The sequence below is a fragment of the Nicotiana attenuata genome, chromosome 1, assembly GCF_001879085.1.
Source record: "Nicotiana attenuata strain UT chromosome 1, NIATTr2, whole genome shotgun sequence".
NCBI lineage: Eukaryota > Viridiplantae > Streptophyta > Magnoliopsida > Solanales > Solanaceae > Nicotiana > Nicotiana attenuata.
In genome coordinates, this window is record NC_031989.1 from 81,742,802 (window position 1) to 81,753,364 (window position 10,563).

A 10,563-nucleotide genomic window follows, 5' to 3' on the forward strand; every position below is an offset into this window, starting at 1 on the left:
GCGAGGAAGAACGTCAAAAACTCCATCAGGTATACGATGTAATAAGCTCGCATATTTACAAGAGTCAGAGGAACCTCCCTAAGTACTACAATGGGAGACTAGCCGAGGAAATAATGAAGAAGGCTTCAACCTAAATATAGTAACTCGAAGGAGAAATGGTCATGTAAAAGCAGTCTCACAACAAATCGAAGGTAATATTCGAGACCATATGAGTTGCACAAAAATTCCGGCATGCATGGGAACTAGGATAAGTTAAGTATGCACGCAGCAAGGGGGCGGAAAGACCAGAAAAAGTAATTGCATACGTTTAAAGAAAGCTGAGATGGAACGAAAGGAATTATTCGACCAATGATCCAGAGTTATTACGTTATGAATACACTCAAGATTTTGGAGTATTATCCATGCAACATATATGTTGACAATCATACAGCCGTAGAAGACTGCAGTATAAGTTAAAAGAAAGAATTGAGCCCAGGGCATAGACAAAGGATCGAGTTGTTAGAAGATTGTATCATGGATATTCCCTAACGCCTATGAAAGGCTAAGGTAATGACTAATACCAGGAGCCGAAGATCAGAAGATAGCTTAAGCCTACATAAAGAGTGATCAGAAGGAAGAGGAAACTAAAGAGTTACACTAAATAAGTAAACCAGGAGTCTGGTTATTGGACCCAGAAAATTATAGACTTCATGATTAAGAACATGGCAGAATCTCTCTTAATATCAGAGGTACAAAAGAGATAGTACAGTAGCTATATTCTATAACATCTCTACGATAAAGCCAGTTAGAACAAGTACCAGTCTCATAAGAATTCAGTATGAAGTTCCCACCGAATTGTGTATGCCCCAGAGGTGCAAGTATTATGATAGAGCTTCAAGTTGTGAACGTGAATTATACCTATGTGGAAGGGAGGTCATGAAAGAGATAAAAGATACGATGCCAGATTTTAAGGTAAGAAAGGTAAAGGTGAACAATGTACGAGATACTCAAATGCAGAAGGTTGTGAATAGTCCATATTGCGGATAAAGGCTAGAAGCGCGGGGATCCAGTATCCAGGAATTATAGCAGCGTCGTCAGTGGCATACCTTCCAGCCTATGGTTTCTAAGTACCAAAAGGTCTAATTAGAGTGTAAAAGAAGAGTTAGAGACGATGTGATGTCTCGCTTGATGTTCCAGAATAACATATGGAAATCTATGGTGCAAGCAAGTTGAAGGAAGATTACGAACAAGTATGAATAGATATGTGTAGGTCACAAGCTAAAGTATGGCAGAGCGACAAGGTTTTAGGAAGACAGGAGCAAGGATAAGAAAAGGTGAGTGAAAAGGTGACAAGAATGGATAAGTTCTTGGGATTAAGCTCATGAAAATAAGAGAGTTGATGGATTCTCTAAGTTATAGAAGGCTCAGTATAGCCAGAATGAACTCAAAAGAGTCTAAGACTAGTAGCATTTAGAAGAAATGGAATGCTGCCCTGGTAGTGGATTAAGGGCGTAATTGTGATAGATAAAGGATGACGTTTGGGCTTCAATTGAGTTGAAGAGGATTTCATGAATTGTAAGGGGTTAAAATACCCATATAAGGTGAGTCACATTGGGATGCTATAAAGTACGATTATGGAAGTATTGTATCACCCCTAGGTGGATCAATATAGTTACTCCAGATGTCCCCGATGAGACGCGAGCCCTAGCGGCAGTGTTATATAAGAGATCAAGTTATCGGTGGTAGATGATGGATTAACATTAAGGTTAATCAACAATAGATGTATAAAAGTTCAACAGTATGAGATAAGATTAGACCATCAGCCTTAAGGATAAGCAACGGGAGTAACCTGGAGTTGGTTGCAGACCTCAGAAACGATAAATTGAAGTAAGAGTTATGGTATAGTATGACCTACGTAAATGCAGTAAAGTCATACGAATGGATAACCAGGTCTATGAAATAAGATATAGCAATATTCGTAAGTTCGACAAAATACCGAGCGAAGAACTTCAGTAATTGCTAAAAAAAATCAAAGGAAAAAGGAAAGAAGAGACGCATAAGCGCACTGACAAGGTCAGTATCATAGAGGCTGCATGGTAGGAGGTAGCAACAGTTACGAGATTGGAAGGAATTCGATCACAAGTCATGGCGTGGGAAAGAGGCCTAAAGGGGAGAATGCCCTGGCCTTTGGAAATATTCACAGAACAACTGCCTAAACGGCAAAGAGAGTATTAAGGTATTCATAAGAGCTATAAGTTATGAAAATAATAAGAACATCAGTCAACATTCAAGGACGAATGTTTCAGGGGGGATGATGTTACGACCCGTAATATTACGATGATGCTACGTCCTGCAGTATTATATTACGATGATGTAACACCTTGCAGTATTCCACTACGATGATGTTACGCTTCGCAGTATTAAATTACGACGATGTTATACCCTATAGTATTGTACGTTGAATTTGTCGTAAGGTAATTGACATCAGTCTAAGGAAAAGATTATTTGGAGATTATAAGGATTATGCTATTTCAAGAAAGTGATGAGTAAATTCGTAAAGGTGGGAGGGGAAGCAAGTCAAAGAAAATTAATTTTCGTCCAAGTTGGCATGTTGGGATAAAATATGGGCCGAGCGTTAATACCCGATATTTATGGACTAGTACCATACAAGGTACCATATGACAATGATAGTATGATGTATAAAGTGTATTAAGAATGGATAGTATTTTAAGTAATTTGAGATAATTCTTAATTAGGTGGGTAATTGGTTGATTATTAATTAATGGGGGGTTAATTAATTAATTAAGGGATTAGTGATTAATAAATTAAGACTTGGATAAGTCCTAAATGAGTCTCCTACGTGGAAGCCCCTATTCCTCAATTTAGTGACTCTTAAGCCACACAACAAGGTGGCAAAATGTGGTGAACTAATGTCTTAGTCACCTTGCCAAAGTGAAGGCAAAGCTGTTGGTTAGACGTAGACCGACCTCTCCGCCACCACCACAAGTGAATAAGAAAAGATCACGTCGCCAAAGGTGGCGGTATCACCCACCCCTATAATAAAAATGCCTCAAAAAAATCACTTAAGGGAGGGATGAAATTCAGTAATGAATGGGATTTGAATTCTCATCAATTTCATATGAAACTTAGTGGCGTGACATTTGCTGATTCAACAAGAATTCAATCAAGAATTCAAGAATTCAATCAAGAATTCAAGAATTCAAGCTCCTAGCAACGTGACAATTTTTTGGCAATTTTAAAGAAGCCCGGTATAATCTTTCTCAAGAATATTATACGGATTTTTCCCTACCCCAGGTATGTTAAGGGTATCACTTCTTTCTTTTTGGCATGATCTATACGACATGAACCAAACGAGAAAATGTACAACTTCCATAAATGACTCTATTCATAGAAATACTAGAGATGCTGATGTTCTTGATTTCCCATGTGTCATATTATTCTATCATCTGTTCATGGGTCTCAAAAATACGTAAGTTGGTAAAGTTTATTTCATGATATTAATATAGGTATAATGGTCTTATGACGTACCGAGAGATTTTATTAACATATTTTCACATGCATTTCATGCATTTACATATGCACATTGGCCCATGACCAGATGGTGTTATATATATATATATATATATATATGTATGTATATGGGATATGGGAAAGGTTATGGCGTTATATACGCACCATCACCTGATCAGCTGGTACACGTTGATGATTTTGCCCACAGTGGCCGAGATGATATGATGGGATGCCCTCAGAGGCTTGATAATGTTATGAACACATGTACCTATGCACGACATGACATTCATACGTATATACATGACACTAAAAGTATTTCATGATTTACAGAGTTATCCAGACTTACAGGTTGAGTCATTTACTCTATATTTCTTCCATGTCTTTTACGTACTTATTTATGTGCCTTACATACTCGGTACATTATTCGTATTAACGTCCCTTTTGCTTGGGGACGCTGCGTTCATGCCCGTAGGTCTCGATAGACATGTCGAGATTCCTCCAAGTAGGCGATCAACTCAGCGGAAGATATTGGTGCACTCTAATTGCTCCGGAGTTGCTTGTTTGGTCAGTATAATTTAGATGTGTATTGCTTGGTAAGGCGGGACTCTGTCCCGACCTTTATTACAATGATGTATCCTTAGAGGCTTGTAGACAGATATCGTGTATGTAAAAGATTGTATGGCCTTGTCGGCCTATGCTCAGTATACGAGTGGTTATTTTGATCCTAGAGGCTCATATGTCTCATGTATAAATTGGTATTACATGTAGTATTCTACCTATTTCATGGAAGCCTCTCTGGCTCAATTATCTATGATAGCATGATACGAAAAGATACGTTATGTTGGTACTCAGTTGAGTAAGGTACCGGGTGCCCGTCGCGGCGCATCCGTTTGGGTCATGAAAATATGTTTATGTACTCATACTATGCTTCTGTACTTAATTGTACAGGATCTGAGGCAGTCATCTAGTTACCCATCCAACGCGCATTCCTGATACTTGATCGAGATCTCACGGTGAGCTGCCCCCTTCTGAGCCGTTCAGCAGCATGTCGGAGTCTCTCCTTTTGTTATTCCTGTCTATTCTATTTCAGGCAGTAGGGTAGTTGTATTTTGTACATTCTACTAGTTGCCCTCGTACTTGTGATACTAGATCCTGGCACCCATATTAGTAGATTATTATTTTAGGGTTGTATTCCTATTATCATGATTCCCTTTAGTCTTTCCCAATTCAGTCGCCTTATAATTTGTTAATTATTGATTGTAAAATTTAAGTTAAGTAAATGTTGAGAGTGTTTATTTTAAAAGACTGAGAATTCACTAGTTGATTAGGGTTGGCTTGCCTAACAACGATGTTGGGCACCATCACAACCTATAATGGAATTTGGGTCGTGACACAACAAAGTTAGGCAAGACACTTACCTCGAACAAGCCAATTACAATACCGAGCAAGCCAAGCGATGCTCCAAAAATGCCATCATGCGCGTAGTGACCTCCGAATGGCTCAAAACTAGCCAAAAGCAACTCAAATACATCAAATAAAGCCCAAGGAAAAAAATTCCAAATGATAAAGATCGAATCCTTAATCAAATCGCAAATTCGGCCAAAAATCACACCCGGGCTCACACCTCGGAACCCGACAAAACTCATAAAATCAGACAACCCATTCAATTACGAGTCCAACCGTACTAGTTTCACTCAATTCCGACTCCAAATCGATGTTCAAAACTCAAAAATTCATATTATGAAACTTTAGGCCAAAACCCCCAATTTCCTCTTTAAAATTCATCAACCAAAAGCTAAAGTCGAAGATAGATTCATGGAATATAACCAAAACTGAGTAGAGAACCCCAATTCATATGGTGAAAATCGCCTAAAAAATTGCCCGATTCCGAGCTCTCCAACTCAAAATATGTTAAATGAATAAAACTCTCGTTTTAACACTATTTTGCCTCGTTTCTTGTGCCAAATGATCTCAGAACTCGCTTTTGATGCCTCCAATGGATTCCTTGTAAAATTTTAGTCAAGTTAGGCTCTTCAATAACTCCATTAAGCCTTATATTAAAGGAGATATGTTGGTTTCAATATTTGGAAATAGTGCAGATTTTTAAAAAAGTCATTGGCAATTTCGTAATTAATGTGAAAAATCTAGCAACCCGATTCTTAGTAAAATGACCATAAACTCCTCGTACGATGTCCAAATTCGATGATTCTTTTTGCTATGGCTCCATAATTACGATACGAATCTAATTCTTCAATAAAAACAGAAATTGAGCTCATTTGCTTAATGTAGTACCATTTATGCTTGAAGAAACAACGTCGAAACATAAAAAAACGAGCGCAATACAACCCAAACCTTTCCGAAACTCACCCGAGCCCCTCGGGACCACGTCCAAACATACCAACAAGTCCCATAACATAACACGGACTTACTCGGGGCTCTCAAAACACATATAACAACATCGAAATGACGAATCACACCTCAATCCAAAAATCAATGGACTTGAGACTTCAAACTTCCACAACCGATGTCGAAACCAATCAAATCACGTCCAATTGACTTCAAATTTTGCACACAAGTCACATTTGACATTACGGGCCTGTTCCAACTTCTGAAATTGAAATCCGACCCCGATATCAAAAAGTCCACTCTCGGTCAAACTTTCCAAAAAAATCCAACTTTCGCCATTTCGAGCCACATTCAACTACGGACCTCGAAATCACAATTCCGACACGCTCCTAAGTCCAAAATCACTCAACAGAGCTAGCAGAGCCATCAAAATTCTAATCTGAGGTCAAATACTAAAAAGTTAAACTCGGTCAACTCTTTCAAATTTAAAGCTCCCTAGTTGAGAATCATTCTTCCAAATCAATTCCGAATAACCTGAAAATCAAAACCGACTATTCACATAAGTCAAAATACATCATACAAAGCTACTCACGCCCGTAAACTACCGAGCGAAGTGCAAATACTCAAAACCACCAGTCGGGTCATTACAATTTTCTATCAAGCTCTAACTTTTCTCTACCCCACTCACACAACCATCTCCTCTGAAAGTTTAGTTATTTTATTATTTTTATTTTAAAATAATTTTAAAACTTCAACTTGGAAGTACTCCTTAATTTTAAAGGGTAATATTTTTCTTATATTTTTGTTTTTTATTATAGATAATTATATGATATTTATATTTATTAATTCAAATGGAGTAACCAATTAATTAAAAATATTTTTTAGTTAGAAAGGTCGTTTATTTTGTCTAACAACACCACTTGGCTATATGTACTTATGCCACTTGGCTTAATGAGATTGCTTTTTCTTCTACTTCTAATTATAGATGGATATTAGGAAGAAACTACTATCCATTCATTTTGAACTTTTAGTGCTTTATTTTTTCTTATTTTTTATGTTAAAATAATTTTAAAACTTTAACTTGAAAGCACTCCATAATTTGAATGGGTAGTTTTTTATTTTATTTTATATTTTCATTTTTTATTATAGATAATTATAAAATATTTATATTTATTGATAGAGTAACCAATTAAAAACTTCAACTTGAAAGTATTCCATATATTTGAATGGGCAGTTATATATATATATATATATATATATATATATATATATATATATATTCATTTTTTTTATTATAGATAATTATAAAATATTTATATTTATTAATTCAAATAGAGTAACTAATTAATTAAAAATTAAAAATTCAAAATATTTTTAGTTAGAAAGGTAGTTTATTTTGTCTTAACATTGCCACTGTGCTATTTGTAGTTATGCCACTTGGCTTAGTAAGACTGATTTTTCTTCTACTTTTAACTATAGATAGAATCTATTAAAATATGAATAATAATTTTGCATCTCAAAATATTAAAAACTAGACTTAGATAAGTGTTTATATATATATTCTCTTTACAAAAGGGGTTTAAGGCCTCTCATCAAATGGTGGCTTTAAGCCATAAATACTGTTGAGCTGCCCCTGGTTGCACTCAAACCCGAGTCTTCACATCCAGATTTCTCCGGCCGCAATTCAATAAGTAGGCAAAATCAACACAAGATTAGAATCATCCCCTTTATTCTATGTAAGGCATTAAAGCCAAGCAAGTACGTTATTAGAAAGAAGTAAAAACTACCTATAACAGTACTAGAAGCGGGTGAAAAAAAAAGATCTAGGAGTTATCCTATTTTGCATATCAAGTATTTTGAGAAATTTTCAAAATATTAGAAAAAAGATCTTATTGGTTTTCACCAAAAAAAAAGAAAGATACCAGACTAATGAATAATTTGGAACTGTTCTCCTACCAAACCTTCTTAAAGGGGTTAGTGAGGAGGGATATTGGGAATAGTTAAAAAAAAAAAGGTAGAGGGACTGAAAATATCTAAGGACCGTTCCATAATAAACTACTATTGTTATTTTCATAACCTATATTGATCAAGCTCCTCCCTCTTGACCTCCATTACAACATATTTCCATCTCCTTCTCTTCCATATCCAAAACCAATCTTTCTGACTTTACAAACTGTTTTTGCATTTCTCTGTATCCGGCCACCATCTTTTTTGGAGAATAATTCTTTGTCTATCCTCCTTTTTTCTTCATTTTTCCATCTAAATCTTGATTCTCCTCACTTCCAACTCTTCCTCGCAAACCCTAACTCCTTAAACTTAAAAACACATTATATATTATCCTCATTTGTTATTTTCAGCTTTATCAAAGCATATTATTCTTTTGAGCTTCACCGATTTAATTTTTCCATCCCTTGTTCTTCAAGATTTGAAGTATGGATCCTAATTTTGCCTCAATAAAAGAAGAGTTTCCTGGATCTAGTGAGGATTCTTCTTTTATGTGGATTCCTAAACCAATGGAGGGGCTTCATGAGAATGGGCCTCCACCATTTCTAACAAAGACTTATGAACTTGTGGATGATGTAAACACTAATGATATTGTTTCTTGGAGTAAAGGTAATAACACTTTCATTGTTTGGGATCCTCAAACCTTTGCCATGAATCTTCTTCCAAGGTATTTCAAGCATAGCAATTTCTCAAGCTTTGTCAGGCAGCTCAATACTTATGTAAGCATTGTTTTCTCCAACCAACTCAAATAGTATATATAGTTAGATAGTGAATGGAACAAAAAAAGTTTTAAGAATTAAAGTTCTACATACTGACCCAAATAATTGCACCAGATTTGTTTCCTTTAGTGGCAACTTGCACTAGATTTGCTTCCTTTATTGGCAAGTTGCAATAGATTTCTTTCTTTTGTTTAAAATGACAGCTCATTTTAAGTGCTTAGAAAATTATATATATTTGCAACTCAATCACTAAAAAGGGAAGTGAATCTTCGGTTACAAAACAAAAATGAAATATTCAGTTTCCTATGAGTATTCAACATTACAGTATCAGCCAATTCATATTACCTTCTGTCCAGCTACATTTCATTAGTTTATGCAGTTCTTTTGTATATATCAGTAGAAATTTTTGTATGAGTTTCTTGACATCTTATAATTTCTACAGGTCTTCTAAACTTCCAGACTAGCTAGTGAGTGCACAAGATAATTTTATTATGAGTTTAACTATTATACAGGGAAGAACTTTTATATGATCATGTCAACTAAAAGATAACTACAGCTAAATTGTCCGTAGAAAGTATATTTAATAAACTGGAAAATAAGGTAGGTAATCAACAATAATATAAAAAGTTATTTATATTTTAGAAGGAAAAATCCCAATATTGTTGATTTTCTCATGGTCCTTTAATTTATTTTTTCTTTTCCTCCCTAATGGAAGAATACTAGCGATGTGAATTATCGTGCAGGGATTTAGGAAGGTTAATCCAGACCAATGGGAGTTTGCTAATGAAGGTTTCTTGAGGGGGCAAAGGCATCTCTTGAAAGCAATTAGGAGGAGAAAGACAAGTAATTTCCATCCTGGCCAAGCTTCAAATCAAGGTATAGACTCTTATATTGAATTGGGAAAGCTTGAATTAGATGGAGAGATTGATCGATTAAGGCGCGAGAAGCAGGTTTTGATGATGGAGTTGGCGAAGCTTAGACAACAGCAGCAGACTACTAAATCATACATTAAAGCAATGGAAGAAAAGCTTAAAAGGACAGAACAAAAACAGCAACAAATGATAAATTTCATGGCTAAAGGAATACAAAATCCAAGATTTTTGGAGCAGATGATGCAGCAAAAGGAAAGAAGGAAAGAACAAATAGAGGATGAAATTAGGTTGAAGAGAAGGAGGCCAATTGATCAAGGTCCTAGTAATAATGTTGGAGTTGTAGAATTAGGCCATGGTGTGAATGATGAAAATCATAATATAAAACAAGAACCTCAAGAATATTATGGTGAAATTTATGGATTTGATGATTTTGAATTGGAGGGACTTGTTGTGAGTATGCAAGGACAAAATGGGAACACAATCAGTTTTGAAGACTACACCATTGAGAAAGAAGATATAGGAGAATTAGAAAGTGAGAATAAAGCAATTGATGAAGGATTTTGGGATGATTTGTTGGATGAAAATGTTGAAGATGATATCACTTTACTTGGTATTGAAGAAGAAGATGAAGATGTGGATGTTTTGGCTCAGCAGCTTGGGTTTTTAGGTTCTACACCAAAGTAAAGAGCTTGATATAGTTATTTCTGGTTTAGTTATGACTTAACTGTCCACCACTATTAGTATTCCATACTCTTCTTTCATATTTTGGTTTGGATTTTATTTATATCCATTGACTGTGTAAATTATTTTCGCGCTGTCAATGTAATTTAACCTGTTGTGACAAAAATCTTATTCCATGATTTCGACGGCTAAATTTTTTTCTCTTCGTCTTATATTATGTGTCATGATTCTCTTGTGCACGTCCATTAAGAAAAATTAGTTAGGATAGAATTTTGACTAACCCTTATTCATGTCTTAATATTTAATCTTTCTTCTTTGAATATTTTCTCAATTTATGTGTTATCTTCTTCAAAAATATTATCTATATTTTTACTAAGTGTGAATGCAATTGATTTTGCGTTATAAAATATATGAAGAGACACTTAGGATAA

At 35.3% G+C, this 10,563-nt stretch overlaps 1 protein-coding gene across 1 annotated transcript; it reads left to right on the forward strand.

The window, feature by feature from the left end:
* Positions 8,350–10,152, forward strand: LOC109241533 (heat stress transcription factor A-6b-like). Its single transcript, XM_019408276.1, has 2 exons — positions 8,350–8,579; positions 9,323–10,152. Exons 1-2 carry the CDS (start codon positions 8,352–8,354, stop codon positions 10,133–10,135), a joined length of 1,041 nt encoding a protein of 346 aa, XP_019263821.1. The 5' UTR covers positions 8,350–8,351; the 3' UTR covers positions 10,136–10,152.

Bases quoted from the DNA above. Each gene is read 5' to 3' on its own strand.
- LOC109241533 (XM_019408276.1), top strand. From the start codon at position 8,352: ATGTGGATTCCTAAACCAATGGAGGGGCTTCATGAGAATGGGCCTCCA. The intron at 8,580-9,322 runs GTAAGCATTGTT...ATTATCGTGCAG, and splicing joins TCAGGCAGCTCAATACTTAT to GGATTTAGGAAGGTTAATCC.